At 42.6% G+C, this 17,954-nt stretch overlaps 1 protein-coding gene across 6 annotated transcripts in view; it reads right to left on the reverse strand.

Moving 5' to 3' along the window:
- Positions 1 to 8,819: 8,819 nt before the first annotated feature.
- MTIF2 (mitochondrial translational initiation factor 2) overlaps positions 8,820 to 17,954 on the reverse strand; it is a 66,752-nt gene continuing 57,617 nt past the window's right edge. For 5 of the 6 annotated variants that reach the window (XM_056567781.1, XM_056567779.1, XM_056567778.1 and 2 more), the window contains 3 exons: positions 17,778 to 17,918; positions 16,947 to 17,116; positions 8,820 to 9,197 (listed from right to left, as the gene is read on the reverse strand). In XM_056567781.1, coding sequence (XP_056423756.1) covers positions 16,947 to 17,116; positions 17,778 to 17,918 — 311 coding nt within the window. In that variant the 3' untranslated portion in view covers positions 8,820 to 9,197. The remainder of the gene's footprint in view (positions 9,198 to 16,946; positions 17,117 to 17,777; positions 17,919 to 17,954) is intronic. The other variant, XM_056567776.1, reaches the window with a different exon arrangement.

Genomic DNA, 17,954 nt, shown 5'->3' on the forward strand with positions numbered 1-17,954 from the left:
GGTTTTAGGTCCGGTCACAAAACTGGATACGGGTCAAAAATGAGCTTTCCGGAGTCACCGTTTGACACCGGTCGGCTCATTAAAGTGAATGGAGTTCAGCGCTGGTATGGCTGGGGTACGGGAGAGCCCAGTTTGCCCCTCCCCCAGCTGGATCCGGCACCCATATTGTAAAAATGAGATGTGAATGCAGCCTAAGGGTACGTTCACACGAGTGGATTTTCGCTGCGTATTTCGCTGCGGATCTGCTGGTGAAGGCCTGCTCTATGCTGTCTTTACATGTTTCTGCTCGTAGCGGCTGTACGCCGCTACGAGCAGACACACTGCGATGTGCGAGTCGCAGTATACTCACATATCGCGGGAGCTCTCTGCCTAGCTCAGAGCAGGGAGAGTGGCCGCAATGTGCGAGTACGCTGTGCACATCGCCGCAGTGTGTCTGCTCGTCCCTGCGTATTGCCGCTACCAGCAGGCACGTGTAATGACAGCATAGAGTGGGCCTTCACCAGCAGATCTGCAGCGTAAAATACGCTGTAAATTCGCTCGTGTGAACGTACCCTAAGACAGCGAACTTCCGCTTTCTGGAAAAATATAACACCAGCCTTATATTTTGCAGAATCCCATTGAAGTTAATGAGGCTTGAATTTCAGTGGGATTTTGTGTTTAGAGGACACAGAATTCCATAGGATGGCCATGGACAACAGCAGGATGGAGTTTATATATTCCCCCCTCCCACACTCAATCCAGTATGCATTCCGCATAGAGGCCATTTCATCTTGAAAAAAATAACTGTCCAGGCATGCTAGTAGTTTGGAAACAGCTGGAGGGCACCCAGGCATTGCAAAAATTAGAGATTGGCTCGTGCAGCTTTAGCTGAAATCAACATCTCCTGTCTCTGCCAATGCTCACACTGTTGTTGGCTGTGATCACACAATTATTGTTTATATGCGAATTTATCATTCATTATTGAAAAAAGTACCAGTCACCAAATAAACGTTTCTAAACTAACTCTATGTTCCCTAACTACTCCTAACACACCTACCACTTAAAAAAAACAAAAAAAAAAACAAAACAGCTCTGTGTCTGGTCACTTCCGGGTCCTGCCGGCGGAGACGTTGCGCGTGAGCAGGTGATGTCATGCACGCACGCCCTTTGTCATTGGCCGGAGAGCAGAAGTCCTGCCTCCAAGATGGAGGCGCCTACCTGAAGACGCCGGATTAGGATTTCGGGAGGTTGGCGCCAAATTCAAACCCTGGGACATATAAGGAAACCCAGTTCTATCCAACATCTTCTGGATCACCATGGATAGTTCGGTATCTGCCCGCTGTGCATCTCTGGAGCGCACAGGACCCAGCAACTCAGTAAGTTCCAGAAAGCGGAAGTTCTCTGTCTTAGGGTACGTTCACACGAGCGGATTTACAGCGTTTTTTACGCTGCGGATCCGCTGGTGAAGGCCTACTCTATGCTGTCTTTACATGGCAGACTAGATGGGCCAAATGGTTCTTATCTACCGACACATTCTATGTTTCTGACCCATTTGGAGGGGACATTTTTTTTTTTTTTTTTATAATTCCCTGTTCTTAAGGGTTCCTTTCTCTCCTTTCAGGGAGACAAGGAGGCCCAAAGAAATCTAAGGATAAAGAACCTAAAGTTAAACATAAGAAATGTGGGGTTTGTGTTATTATACTGCATGAAGGATATAATAAACCCTTATGTAAAGCCTGTATGGATAAGATAATTCAGCTGGATTCCCCATCTTTTTTGAAGGAACTTATATAAAATCTGAAGTTCAAACTTCTGTTGCTGCGGCTCTGCCTAAAGCTCCGATTATTGATCCATCTCCACCGGTTGATCCCTCACATATTTCAGATCTTTCTTTTTCAGATCCTCCTCCTTTAAAAACCCCTGTATTTTGTAAATTCTGACTCAGATTCTGAAGTAGATATTGTTTTTTTGGGTTCCAATTCTCAAGAGATAGGTGAAGTTATTGAACCTTGTACCCAGAGGAATGATAAGAGATATTATTTCTCCTCTGAGGACACACAAATTCTGGTTAATGCTGTCAGAAATGCTATGAACATTCGTGAAACCACAGAATCCACTTCTATCCAAGATCTCATGTTTTCAGGATTGAAACCTAAAAAAACAACAGGTTTTCACTGTTCATGACACTACTAACCTCTTCAGGACGCCGGGCGTATGCCTACGCCCTGCATCCCGAGTCCTTAAGGACGTGGGGCGTATGCATACCCCCGTGGGAATTCCGGTCCCCGCCGCTAGCCGTTTGGGGACCAGACCAGGATGCCTGCTGAAATCATTCAGCAGGGATATCGGCACATCGCCCAGGGGGGTCCTGAGACCCCCCCCCCATGTTGGTGATTGCAGAAAATCGCATGTCAATTCAGACATGCGATTTTCTGCTATTCCGGGCTGATCGGGTCTCTGGTGACCCAATCACCCGGAAAATAGGGATGATCGGAGCTGTCAGTGACAGCCCCGATCATCCTGAGGGATAGGAGCAAGGTCGCAGTGCTGCGATCTCATCCTATCCGCTGCCATTGGTCAGAACTGATTCTGACCAATGGCAGCGCAGGACAACCCCCATTCTGCCCACCCCTGGATGTCACGGGGAACAGATGCGTGGGGACCCTTGATCATCGCTGGAGACAGACACAGGTAGGAAACGACGGGGGGGGGGGGGGGGGGGGGTTGGACTGTTGCCTTGAGGAAGGCCATGTCCCTGCTGAGGTCAATGACTTCCTGCATACCAGCTGTGCCCTGGTGTCAGAGTCATTGCAGAACTCTTCAGTCACAAATACTGAAGACCTGGAATTGCTCTCAGTTCTCCCTAGAGAACAAGATGAAGGTTCCTCTTATTGTAAAGAAATCCCTAAAGTGGTGACTGAAGAAAGAAAATCTTGTTGGGGTACCATGGATCTCTCATCCATCTATCTCCATAACAACAGATGCCAGTCTGTGGGGCTGGGGAGCTGTGGTAGAAGATCTCCAACTTCAGGGTTCCTGGTCTCAAGAAACTCGAACCTGTTCCTTGAATTGAGAATTAAAAGCAATATTGAAAGCTTTAAAACTCAAAAAAATCTAGTTGGGGGCCTTCATGTAAAGGTCTATTCGGACAACACTACAGCAGTGGCCTTTATCAATCATCAGGGCAGAACACGACACATGCCCAAAGATTCTAGCTGAGAAAATATTCATTTAGGCAGAACAAAATGTGTTATACCTTTCTGCAGTACATCTGAAGGGAAGACAACCCAGCAGCCAATTTTTTAAGTCGCCATGTTTTAGATCCAGGGGAATGGTCCCTGAATGCTCAAGTTTTTCTCTCCCTGACTCAAAGCTGGGGCCTTCCGGAGATAGACCTATTCTTCTCTCTCAACCCAAGAGTAAACCTGGATGTGGCGGATGCTTTTCAACAAGTATGGTCCTTCAATCTCGCATACGTATTCCCAATTCTTCTAATCATGAGAGCTCTTTAGAAGGTGAGACTAGGAAGGGGAAAATTTCTGGTTCAGTCTTCTAAAAGACACATGAAAAGAGAAAGACTGCCACTGGTGTCTCTAGCAAAATAAATCTCTAGCAGGCTCAGGCAAACAATACAGCGTTACGGCGGAGCAGGTTCCTAACCGCATCGGTCACGGTGCTCAATCCTCTGAGAAATAACATGCAAAGTCCAATATCAGAAAAAAAGATTGAGGAGGTACTCACGATTAAGGTGCAGCAGGCTTCTTTATTTTTGGTGCATACTAGAACAGCAACAGCGGGACGCCATCAAAAAGTACACAGGTGTAGTGACATTTGTTTCATGTCCCTTCCAGGTGTTTCATCAGACTGCCTCCACTCCACCGTCACAACAGGTAAATACACCTCTCATGGTGACGTGTGGTGTGTAGGGTGTAGCTAGAAGTGAGTTAAAATCACATTAAAAGCAAAACACACATAAGGTACTATACACAGACATGGAAAGTAATAACTAAACTTCATTACAGAAATACAAGTAGGTCCAAACGATGAATCGCCCGGAAGGGGCGTGAAACAATTGTCACTACACCTGTGTATTTTGATGGCGTCCTGCTGTTGCTGTTCGAGTATGCACTGAAAATAAAGAAGCCTGCTGCACCTTAAAGGGTACCTCTCATCAAATAAACTTTTGATATATTTTAGATTAATGAATGTTGAATAACTTTCCAATAGCATGTTAATGAAAAATATGCTTCTTTCTATTGTATTTTTCCCGATCAGTCCTGTCAGCAAGCATTTCTGACTCATGCTGGAGTCCTAAACACTCAGAGCTGCCAGCCTGCTTTGTTCACAGCCAAACAGGCTGTGAACAAAGCAGGCTGGCAGCTCTGAGTGTTCTCCTTTGTGAACAAAGCAGACTGGCAGCTCGTAGTGTTTAGGACTCCAGCATGAGTCTGAAATGCTTGCTGCCAGGACTGGTAGGGAGACCCCTAGTGGTCATTTCTTCAAAGTGGAAAATTAAATAGAAAGAAGCATATTTTTAAATAACATGCAATTGTAAAGTTATTCTGCATACATTAATCTATAATATATCAAAAGTTTTTTTGATGAGAGGTACCCTTTAACCATGAGTGCCTCCTCAATCTTCTATTCTCATATCAGTCTTCTAAAAGAACTTGCCATAGTGGAGCCCATTCTTCTTCCTCGGAGGGACGATCTATTGTGCCAGGGCCCTCTATTCCACAAAGATCTAAAGGATCTCCAACTGTCAGCCTGGCTATTGAGAGGCTTGTGCTAGAACAAAAGGGTCTCTCTAAGAAAGTGCTTGACACCGTCCTAAAAAGTATTCTACATCCTCCATTTACCTAAAGCAATTAAATTTTTTTTTTTTATCATGGTGTGGCTCCTCTCCTCCGGATCTTCTTAACCCCTTAACGACGGAGGACGTAAATGTACGTGAGGTGGTACTTAACGCACCAGGACGTACATTAATGTCCTAAGCATAACCGTGAGCATTGGAGCAATGCCCAGATCATGTGCGGCAGGTCCCGGCTGCTGATCGCAGCCAGGGACCCGCCCGTAATGGCGGACATCCGTGATCCTGCGGATGTCCGCCATTAACCCCTCAGATGCCGTGATCAGTACAGATCACGGCAGCCGCAGCATCGCGGTCACTAAAATGGATGATCGGATCGCCCACAGTGCTGCCGCGGCGATTCGATCATCCAGCACGGCAGACGGAGGTCCCCTCACCTGCCTCCCCGGCGTCTTCTGCTCTGATCTGCCTTCCTGCAGACCGGAGCAGAAGATGACCGATAACACTGATCAGTGCTGTGTCCTATACATAGTACTGAACAGTATTAGCAATCGAGTGATTGCTATAAATAGTTCCGTATGGGGACTATTAAAGTGTAAAAATAAAAGTAAAAAAGGTAAAAAAATTCAGTAAAAAAAAGTGAAAAATATCTGAACTATTCAAATAAAATGTTAATAATACCGTACGGTGAACGGCATGAACGTGAAAATAAAAAAAATCCAAAATAGATGCTTTTTTAACATTTTATTCCCAAAAAATGTTATAAAAAATAGATTAAAAGTTCTATATAAGCAAATATAGTATCAATAAAAAGTACAGATCACGTCGCAAAAAATTAGCCCTCATACCGCCACTTATACTGAAAAAAGTTATAGGTCTTCAAAATAGGGGGATTTTAAACGTACTAATTTGGTTAAAAAGTTTGCGATTTTTTTAACAACAGTAACAGTAATAGAAAAGTATGTCATCATGGGTATCCTTTTAATCGTATTGACCCAAAGAATAAAGAACACATCATTTTTACCCTAAATTCTACGGCGTGAAAACAAAACCTTCCAAAATTTGCAGAATTGCGGTTTTCTTTTTGATTTCACCACACAAATAGTATTTTTTTGGTTGTGCCATACATTTTATGGTAAAGTGAGTGATGGCATTACAACGGACAACTGGTTGCGCAAAAAACAAGCCCTCATACTAGTCTGTGGATGAAAATATAAAAGAGTTATGATTTTTTGAAGGCGAGGAGGAAAAAACGAAAACATAAAAATTAAATTGTCTGCGTCCATAAGGCCCAAATGGGCGGCGTCCTTAAGGGGTTAACCCAGATATTCCCAGAATGATAGATTTCCTGCAGGATGGTTTTGATTTAGGTTTATCTTCAAGTACATTTAAAGTTCAGATGGCAGCCCTTGGCTGTTTGTATATTTCAGTATTGCTGAACACAAATGGGTCAAAAGAATAATGTATGTAATCTTACTTCCTCTTGGGAACCTTGTATTATCATCTAACTAAAAGTCCCTTTGAGCCTTTATCGGAATCAGTTTCTTACCTGGAAAACTGTTTTTCTAGTGGCAATAACATCTGCCAGAAGAGTAAGTGAAATCCAAGCCTGGTCTATTGATTATCCTAACCTTACAGTGCTTGATGATAAGATTATTCTTAAGGCTGGCTTCACATCACGATTTGAGTGTCCGCTGCACAGACTATTTCGGAAGCTCAAATCGTCTGAAATCGTATCTGTGCAGGGACAGGTACAGACAGATACGGATCCGTTAACTATTATGGGGCTGCGGACCCGATCGTAGTCAGCTAGTGACTATGATCTGGTCATTTTCTCAGCATGTCAGATTTTTGACACGGACTGAGAATCGTGGCAGACCACGATTTTCAGTCCGAGTCAAAAATCAGATCCCCTGAGAAAATGACCAGATCATAGTCACTAGCTGACTACAATCGGGTCCGCAGCCCCATAATAGTTAACGGCTCCATATCTGTCTGTACCTGTCCCTGCACAGATACGATTTCAGACGATTTGAGCTTCCGAAATCGTATCTGTGCATCGGAAGGTCAAATCGTGGTGAGAAGCCAGCCTAAGCTTAATCCTGCCTTTCTCCCAAAAGTCGTATCTAATTTTCATAGATCTCAGGACATAATTCAGGAGAGTGGTCTACATTATCTGGAGACTACTAAGACCTGGAGGAAAGACTTAAACCTGTTTGTTCAATATTAAGGACCAAATAGGGGGAAGAAAGCATCAAAAAGCTCAATTTCCAGATAGTTCAAGTCTGTAATCTGTCATTCATATACTGCTGCGGGTCAAGATGTTCCGGTAGGCATTAAAGCTCATTCCACAAGGGCTGTTTCAGTCTCTTGGGTCGAGAGAGCTTTGGCTTCTCTAGAACAGATATGCAGAGTGGCTACATGGTCTTCTCTTCTCACCTTCTTCAAGTATTATAAGCTGGATGTGGCCTCTTCTAAGGACCTTGGGTTTGGCTAAAAGGTGCTGAAGGCCTTGGTCCCTCCCTAAGTCTACATTTATCTGGTATGTCTCATGTGGTGCTGTCCTGAGGGACAATCTGAAAAGTCGGAATTATTACTTATTTATTACCGCCCTTATTTTATATATGTATTTGTATATTTAATAATTGCACTCTTAGTAATTTATAAACACTGAGGGGGGTTTGGAGGGAGGGGCTTTTTAACCTCTCTTGTACTTCCTGTTCCTATGTAGATAGGGGGTAATCTCATGTGGTTCTGTTGTGATGGTTCTGAATTATCGGTAAGTAATAATTCCGACTTTCTTGCTCACACAGTGCAGTCTCCAAGCAGGAGAAAGTGGGTGTTTCCCAGCAGGTATGACATCACTGAAGTCTGCTGGGGGACCACTTCCACCCTCACATAATTGCAGTGCTGTGAAGAATAGAAGACCTCAGGCTCTGTGCAGCTTTCAAATCAAGCTAAGTGCAGAGAAAAGCACTTCCTGAGTTTGGACTCCTGTCAGGCTGGGAGGAGACCAAACTCACTGTATTATTTGTGGCAGGGAACAGAACAGAGCCACCTAGTGGCCGTTTTTCCCATTACATTTTAAACATTTTTATGTTGATCATTTTAAAAGCAAGTGAATAGGAAAATTTTGGTTAATTACACAAGGAACAGTATATTAAAATGTTATTTTAGACCACTCTGGTGTGTGTTATCACAAGTGCAAGCCTTATTGCTGTAACTTGATTCACATATTTGTATCTTCACAACACAGAACACAGTATAAGGTATGATGAATAAGGGTTGCATGTCAACATGAAATGTGTCAATTATACTATATCCTGTCTTGTGATGAGATGAACATGTGACTAGTGCTACAGCAATAGGGATGCTGGACAAACCTTTGTTTTTTTTGCACTTGCTTATAGTGTGTTAGTCTGTGTGTCCCATCAAGCTGCACATACAGGTGAACCAGCTATATTCTTTGTTGCCATCTCACACTCACAAAGTCAGTTCTGGTGGTCTGCAGTAGAGACCTGCGTGGGATCTGTTTTGTTAAATCCCGCTCCTGCTGGATTTCTGACCATTACAGCCAGCTCCCACAAGGTAAGTGTTCCACTCCAGCCCATTCCCACAATGTGTCTTCAATCCTGCCTGCTTCCGCAAACATTTTTGTCAGTTTTTAGAAATAGTGCCCCCCCCTACCATTTCATTACCCCCTGTGCCATGTCTTCACCCCCTTGTGTCATTTCAGAGGTTTGCAGGACCCAGTTCATGTTCTGTTACCTCCCGTTCCCACCCACAAGCTTTTTATTGGATTTTGATGGATCCCAATCCCGATGCAGAGCTCTGGTCGGAAGTATATAATACAGCAACAAAACAAGAAATGGACTGAGTCTATGATGGATCATGATATGGGTTGTAGATGAGCTCTGACTGTAGCCACTAATCATAGTTGTGCCCCACAAAAGCAGAGCTAGACAGATCAAGCAACCAACAATGAAGAAAAGCAACAGCAGTAAGTTACATATGTTTACAAGCACAACTCCATCTTCATTTTAATCACATTACACGATAATAAGACAAGCAGTATAAATATAAAACACTAGAGCTGTAATATTTTAATAGTCCTTAATCTTAATTTACAAGTCTTTTTTTTTTTTTTTACAAAAATAAATATAAAAAATTGACAGATTTTACAACAGTTTTTACAAGACCATGATGAACTTGTTTTTCAACAAAAAAGTCCCATGATGCAAATGGAGAGCAAGTATGTGCGTTTCCAATACTGAGATATAAAGCCTAAGTTACAGTCTTGATCAATGGGTTATTTTCTTTGCCACTTTAAGGATTATTAATGCAAAAAAAAGTGGTATCAGATTTGTCCGAACCCAATGCAACAGTAAAGAAATGAGAGAATGGTGAACTGTAAACAGAAAGAGCAGACATGTGAATTAGACAGGTCCTGGACTAGGTCACATATACAAATTATACAGTATATTATTGTTGGTCAGTTCTCACATACAATATATATAGCACAGCATTATATAAAGAGGGAATATTATGTAATGTACATAAACATTTATAATCCCCTATGATGAGAACACTGCTAATCCCTTGATGCCATTTTGCATTTTTGCCTTCTAAGAGCCATAACTCTTATTGTTCCATCCACAGAGCCATATGAGGGCTTGTTTTTCCATGACCAATTGTACTTTGTAATGACCCCTTTCATTTTACCATATAATGTACAACACAACAAGAAAAAATATATATATTTGTGTGTGTGTGTGGGGTCGGAACTCCACAATATTGCAACTTTTGTGGGATGTCGGTTTTACTTCTCTGTAAAGGGGTACTCCGCTGGAAGAAATTTTTTTTAATCAACTGGTGCCAGAAAGTTAAACAGATTTGTAAACTACTTCTATTAACAAATCTTAATCCTTCCAGTACTTATCAGCTGTTATATGCTCCACGAGAAGTTCTTTTCTTTTGTAACTTCCTTTCTGTCTGACCACAGTGCTCTCTGCTAACACCTCTGTTAGATATTTTGGCTACTGAGGAATACGGCAGTCAGCCGTGAAACTCGTATAGCCTATATTCTAGATCAAAGACTATCTGATCCATCTTTACTTACCTCGGCAGCGCTGGAGTGCCACATTTTAAACCCAACTGTGCGGTTCGCGCGCAACAGACACGAGGGACACTGACCATTCACAGTACTTTGCTACGCTATTGCCGTGCTATTGTTACTGTTTGCCTCCTGCCATCCAGTACCGTAAAAAGGCCGGGCGCAGGACCGTGCCAGCAACGATCCCTATATCCTACGGAGCACGCCACTCTGAAGGGGACCAACTGCATCTATCTACGGTAATATTGTAACGGCATTTGAAAACAAGGTACTATCATCCTTGGTCATATATTTCATAACCTCAGTGCACTGCAGGTACCATCTAACGATCGGCAACACTCTGTGGAAGCTTGCAGTCACCCTCCTCGATACAAATTATAAACTAATGTTTGCTACATCTTTCCTCTTCAAGAACAGAACGTAGAGTAATTTTGTATCCATTTTTCTCCAGTATATTGCAAGTATTAAGATGGACTATTAATTTTATTCTTATGCTTTCCATCATTATTTGAGCCATCTTTTTATTCATTTTTTCTGTGGTGTTCTGTGGAGCAAGGGCCCTGCCCAGGTATCCATGATGATTTATATGGAATACATTTTTTATTATATTTTTTATATATCTATTCTCAGCTTTTTATTTTTATTTGTTTTAGTTTATCTGCTGCAATTTATCATATTTTCTATTGTTCTTCTCTACCAATCTGTATGCATATATATCTATTCATACATGCCCTTTGTGCAGGTGTGGGTGGAATTTTTATGCAGATAGATTGATACTACTATTGTTAATCAATTTTTACTGTATTATTTGTGCCATTACATGAATTTAGTTTGAGCACACCTACTATCACCTAATGAGTACAGATTTATTCTACACATTATTCTGATTGTATATCTACACTTATTATACATTTACACTATACATCACATCCTACACCTTCCCTTCCCCATCCTCTTTTTTCTTTACTCTTTGTAATCCCTTGAGGACTGGTTATACACTTGTTGTATATATTTTTTAGTCACATTTCAGGGACTGTCCAGAGCAGAATCGGTTTGCTCTGGGGATTTGCTCCTACGCTGGACAGTTCCTAAAATGGACAGAGGTGTCAGCAGAGAGCACTGTGGTCAGACAGAAAGGAAGTTCCAAAAGAAAAGAACTTCCTGTTGAGCATATAGCAGCTGATAAGTACTGGAAGGATTAAGATTTTTTAATAGAAGTAATTTACAAATCAGTTTAACTTTCTGGCACCAGTTGATTTAGAAAACAAAAGTTTTCCAGTGGAGAACCCCTTTAAACTTTTTATTCTGTGTGGTCAATAAAATGTAATCAATACATCTTTACATGCTTGTCTGTTACTGTAAAATTAACATTATATACACATATACAGTCATGGCCGTAAATGTTGGGACCCCTGAAATTTCTCTTGAGAATGAAGTATTTCTCACAGAAAAGGATTGCAGTAACACATGTTTTGCTATACACATGTTTATTCCCTTTGTTTGTATTGGAACTAAACCAAAAAAGGGAGGAAAAAAAGCAAATTGAACATAAGGTCACCAAACTCCAAAAATGGTCTGGACAAAACTATTGGCACCCTTAACTTAATATTTGGATGCACACCCTTTGGAAAAAATTACTGAAATGTTGGCGATCGTGGCAAATCTCAAGTGAATTCACACTTGCGATTTGCGCGATTCCGGGTCATTACGGGTCTATGGTGACCTGATGACCCGGAATATAAGGGGGATCGCGGTTGTCTAAGACACCCACGATCTCCCTGAAGGAATAGGAGCGAGGTGGCAGGGGTGCCACCCCTCCTATCCCTGCTATTGGTCACCAGAAGCGACGACCAATAGCAGATCGAGGGGGGGGTTAACTTTCGTTTTCCCAGTCCTGCCCACCCACAATTGGCGGGGCAGAACGAGGAAATGACAGGGACCGGGCGCCGAAGATCCACTTACCCGTCCGGAGGCTGCGGGTGACGGTGATCGGCGAGTGACGATGTAGTGCGGCTGGATCCTACAGAAGCCGGTGAGTTGCCTAGCAACATCTGGAGGGTACAGTTTGAAACCACTATACAGCGGTGTCTAACTGTAGCCCTCCAGATGTTGCAAAACTACAACTCCCAGCATGCCCAGACAGCGGTTTGGGCATGCTGGAATATGTAGTTTTGCAACAGCTGGAGGGCTACAGTTTGAGACCACTATACAGCGGTGTCTAACTGTATCCCTCCAGATCTTGCAAAACTACAACTCCTAGCATGCTCACATAGCTGTTTGCTGTCTGTGCATGCTGGGGTTTGTAGTTTTGCAACATCTGGAGGGCTACAGTATGTAGAGCAAACAGCTGTCTCAGCATGCTGGGAGTTGTAGTTGCGTACCTCCAGCTGTTGCATAACTACATCTCCCAGCATGCCCTTTGGCCATCAGTACATGCTGGGAGTTGTAGTTTTGCAACAGCTGGAGGCACAATGGTTGGAAAATACTGAGTTGGGTAACAGACCCAAACTGAAGGTTTTCCAACCAGTGTGCCTCCAGCTGTTCCAAAAGTACAACTCCCAGCATGCACGGTTTGTCAGTACATGCTGGGAGTTGTAGTTTTGAAACAGCTGGAGGTTTGCCCCCCCCCCCCCCCCCATGTGAACGTACAGGGTACATTCACACAGGCAGGTTTACAGTAAGTTTCCTGCTTCAAGTTTGGGCTGCGGCAAATTTTTTGTGCAGCGCAAACTCCTAGCGGGAAACTCACCGTAACCAGCCAGTGCGAATGTACCCTAAAAACACTACACTACACTAACACATAATAAAGGGTAAGATACGACATAAACACCCCCTTACACTGTACCTCCAATAAAAAATGAAAAACGTATTGTATGGCAGTGTTTCCAAAAATGGAGCCTCCAGCTGTTGCAAAACAACAACTCCCAGCATTTCCGGACAGCCACTGACTTTCCAGGCATGCTGGGAATTTAGCAACAGCTGGAGGCACCCTGTTTGGGAATCACTGGCGTAGAATACCCCTATGTCCACCCCTATGCAATCCCTAATTTAGTCCTCAAATGCGCATGGTGCTCTCTCACTTCGGAGCCCTGTCGTATTTCAAGGAAACACTTTAGGGCCACATATGGGGTATTTCCGTACTCGGGAGAAATTGCACTACAAATTTTAGGGGGCTTTTTCTCCTTTTACTCCTTATGAAAAGGAAAAGTTGGGGGCTACACCAGCTTGTAAGTGTAAAAAAAAAAAATTTTTTACACTAACATGCTGGTGTTGCCCCATACTTTTTTTCCTTTTAATGCTTGTGAAAATAAAAAGACCTCCAAAATTTGTAATGCAATTTCTCCTGAGTACGGAAATACCCCATATGTGGGCGTAAAATGCTCTGTGGACGCACAACAAGGCTCAGTAATTTGCACAGGGGTGGCTGATTTTACAGCAGTTCTGACATAAACGCCAAAAAAGAAATACCCACACGTGACCCCATTTTGGAAACGACACCCCTCACGGAACGTAACAAGGGGTATAGTGCGCCTTAAAGGGTTACTCCGCCCATAGACATCTTATCACCTATCCAAAGGATAGGGGATAAGATGTTAGATCACCGCGGTCCCGCTGCTGGGGATCCCCGCTGCGGCACTGCGCTATCATTACTGCACAGAGCAAGTTCGCTCTGCACGTAATGACGGGCAATACAGGGGCCGGAGCATCGTTACGTCACGGCTCCGCCCCTCGTGACGTCACGCCCCCCCCCCCCCCCCCCCCAATACAAGTCTATGGGAGGGGGCGTGGCGGTCGTCACGCACCCTGCCATAGACTTGCATTAAGGGGACGGGCCGTGATGTCACGAGGGGCGGAGCCATGACGTCACGCTGCTCCGTCCCCTACATAGCCCGTCATTACGCACAGAGCGAACTCGCTCTGTGCAGCAATGATAGTGCAGTGCCGCAGCGGCGATCCCGGGGTTCCCCAGCAGTGGGACCGCGGCGTTCTGACATCTTAGATGTCTAGGGGCGGAGTACCCCTTTAACACCCCCCACAGTTGTTTAATGAAAATTCTTCAAAGTTGGATGGAAAAATGAAAAAAAAAAAAAAAAAAAAAAAAAAACATTTTTCACTAAAATGCTGGTGTTACCCAAAAATTTTCATTTATCCAAGATAAAATAGGAAAAAAGCCCCCCAAAATTTGTAACCCCATTTCTTCTGAGTAAGAACATACCCCATATGTGGATGTAAAGTGCTCTGCGAGCGAACTACAATGCTCAGAAGAGGAGGAGCGCCATTGGGCTTTTGAAGAGAAAATGTGTCCAGAATTGAAGGCCACGTGTGTTTACAAAGCCCTCATAGTGCCAGAACAAAGGATCCCCCCCCCCCCAACATGTGACCCCATTTTGGAAACTACACCCCTCATGTAATGTAACAAGGGGTGCAGTGAGCATTTACACCCCACAGGTGTCTGATAGATTTTTGGAACAGTGGTCCGTGAAAATGAAAAATTAAATTTTTCATTTGCACAGCCCACTGTTCCAAACATCTGTCAAACGCCAGTGGGGTGTAAATACTCACTGCACCTGTGAGGGGTGTAGTTTCCAAAATAGGGTCACATGTGGGGGGGGGGGGGGGTCCACTGTTCTGGCAGCACGGGGGCTTTGTAAATGCACTTGGCCCCTGACTTCCATTCCAAACAATTTTTATCCCAAAAGCTCAATGGCGCTCCTTCTCTTCTGAGCTTTGTAGTGCACCAGCAGAGCACTTCACGTCCACACATGGGGTATTTCCATACTCAGAAGAGATTGGGTTACAAATTTTGGGGGGCATTTTCTCCTATTACCCCTTGTAAAAATTTAAGATTTGGGGTAAAATTAGCATTTTAGTGAAAAAAAATAAAAATCATTTACACATCCAACTTTAACAAAAAGTTGTGAAACACCTGTGGGGTGTTAAGGCTCACTGGACCCCTTGTTACGTGCCTTGAGGGGTGTAGTTTCCAAAATAGTATGCCATGTGTTTTTTTTTTTTTGCTGTTCTGGCACCATAGGGGCTTCCTAAATGCGACATACCCCCAAAAACCATTTCAGAAAAACTCACTCTCCAAAATCCCACTGTCGCTCCTTCCCTTCTGAGCCCTCTACTGCGCCCGCCGAACACTCTACATACACATATGAGGTATTTCCTTACTCGAGAGAAATTGGGTTACACATTTTAGGAAGATTTCTCTCCTTTTACCCCTTGTAAAAATTAAAAAACTGGGTATACAGGAACATGCCAGTCTAAAAAATGAAGATTTTGAATTTTCTCCTTCAATTTGCTGCTATTCCTGTGAAACACCTAAAGGGTTAACAAACCTTGTGAATGTCATTTTGAATACTTTGAGGGGTGCAGTTTTTATAATGGGGTCATTTGTGGAGTATTTCTAATATTAAGGCCCTTCAAATCCACTTCAAAACAGAACTGGTCCCTGAAAAATTTCGATTTAGAAAATTTTGTGAAAAATTGGAAAATTGCTGCTATACTTTGAAGCCCTCTGGTGTCTTCCAAAAGTAAAAACATGTCAACTTTATGATGCAAACATAAAGTAGACATGTTGTATATGTGAATCAATATATCATTTATTTGGAATATTCATTTTCCTTATAAGCAGAGAGCTTCAAGGTAAAAAAAATGCAAAATTTTCAATTTTTTCATCAAATTTTGGAATTTTTCACCAAGAAATGATGCAAGTATCGACAAAATTTTACCACTAACATAAAGTAGAATATGTCACGAAAAAACAATCTCGGAATCAGAATAAAAGGTAAAAGCATCCCAGAGTTATTAATGCTTAAAGTTTTTAGTTTTTTCCTCCTCTCCTAAAATCCATAACTCTTCTATATTTCCATCTACAGACCCATATAAGGGCTTGTTTTTTGCATAACCAATTGTACTATGTAATGAAACCTCTTATTTTACCAAAAAATGTATGGCGAACCCAAAGAATCATTATTTTAGGGAGGAAATTTAAATGAAAACCAAAATATTGCACACTTTGGAGGGTTTTGTTTCCACACCATACAGTTTACAGTAAAAATGATATGTGTTCTGTGGGTCAATATGATTAAAATGATACCCATGGCTAGATACTTTTCTATTTTTGTACCGCTTAAAAAAATCTCAAACTTTTTGTACAAAATCAGTAATCTAAAATCGCCATATTTTGACCACCTATAACTTTTTCATTTTTCCGTATATGGGGTGGTATGATGGCTTCTTTTTTGCGCCGTCATCTGTACTTTTTATTGATACCACATTTACATATATAAAACTTTTAGATCACTTTTTATAAATTTTTTATAATAAAATGTACATATATAAAATTTACGTTTACGCCGTTCACTGCACGGGATCATTAACATTATATTTTGATAGACATTTACGCACGCGGCGATACCAAATATGTTTATAAAAAAAAAAATGTATGTTTTTTTTGGGGGGTGGGGGCGGGGTAAAATGGGAAAAAGGGACAATTTTTTTTTTTGATACTTTTTATGTGACTATCAATAGCAATCAGTTGATTTCTAATACTGTTCAGTGCTATGCATAGAACATAGCACTGATCAGTATTATCGGTGATCTTCTGCTCTGGTCTGCTCGATCTCAGACCAGAGCAGAAGACGCCGGGAGATGGCCGGTGGCAGGTGAGGGGAGCTCCGGCCGCCATTACAGATGATCAGATCCCCGCGGCAGTATTGCGGGCGATCTTATCATCTATTTTAACATGCGCATTGCCGCAGATGCCGTGATCTGTATTGATCACGGCATCTGAGGGGTTAATGGTGGACATCCCCGCGATCGCTGATGTAGGCCATTACCGGCGGGTCCCCGACTGCTGATAGAGTAGGACGCAAGCACCGCTCCGATGCTCGTGGTCATACACAGGACATAAATGTACGTCCGTGGTCGTTAAGGGGCTAAATATGTTATTTATACTACCACAATTTGATCCCCATGGAAGCAGGGTATGGTTTACTGGACTGGTAGACAAGGACTCTCTAAGCCGGTGATACACACCTAGAATCCAGGATCCCATGATATTTTCTGAGGTACGGTCTTTTCTTCAAAGCAAATGATTTCATCTCCAACTTTAATCTCCACATCTTGGTCCAGACTCAGGCCACATTCCACCCCGGTTTTTACTGTTGGCACATCGTTCTTATGGTGCTTAAGAGAAGTTAATGATCCTGAGGTGGAAAACGTCATATTACAGGACAAGCCAACATTTACAATCTGAAGTGATCCCTCAACTTACAATGCCCCCCAGTTTACAATATTTTCCACATACAATGGTCTTTTCTGGACCAATGTAAATTGATACCAGACTCAATATCTAATGCCTCAGGACAGTCCAGATCTGTGAAACATGTCAATGACTGGTAGAACTGACCAATCAGAATGGGCATTCACTGGTAAAACACCTGTATTACTGAAGCGTATGGCTGTCTAGTAGCGCCTCCCAACAGTACAGGGAGGTATTACATGTTCTCTACTACTCTTTACCTGTGCCAGGATTAGCTTTGGACACCAGGTGGGGGCAGCTCCATTTTACTTTTTAGGACATTGCGAGTACTGTACAGGGAGCTCCTGTCCTCTACAGACAGTGATTTACAGCTCCCAGCAGATCTTTCTTACTTTTATATGTAAGGACTTGCTTTATCTGTATTAGTTAACTATTTATTATTTTTTCATCATCACTTTTTCCTATTTGTGGAACCAATTACCAGGTTTCCATAGAGTTCTGGTCTCAACATGCAATGGTTTCACCATACAATGGTCGTCCTGGAACCGACTAATATTGTAACTTGAGGGACCACTGTACTAAAAATCAGAATCTGTATATCTTACCTTCCCATAAAGTGGTATTGTTACGGATTAATTTAAACTTCATCTTCTTATCTAGAAAGCCCTTCTGCACTCTGCAGCCTGCCACCTGTACAGTCTTCTTCCCAACTGAGACATCAAATAAAGCAAGAACAGAAGCCTCACCTAAAAAGATAAATACTTTATGTTAGCAACTGGTGG

This window comes from Hyla sarda, chromosome 3, assembly GCF_029499605.1.
Source record: "Hyla sarda isolate aHylSar1 chromosome 3, aHylSar1.hap1, whole genome shotgun sequence".
Classification (NCBI taxonomy): Eukaryota; Metazoa; Chordata; class Amphibia; order Anura; family Hylidae; genus Hyla; species Hyla sarda.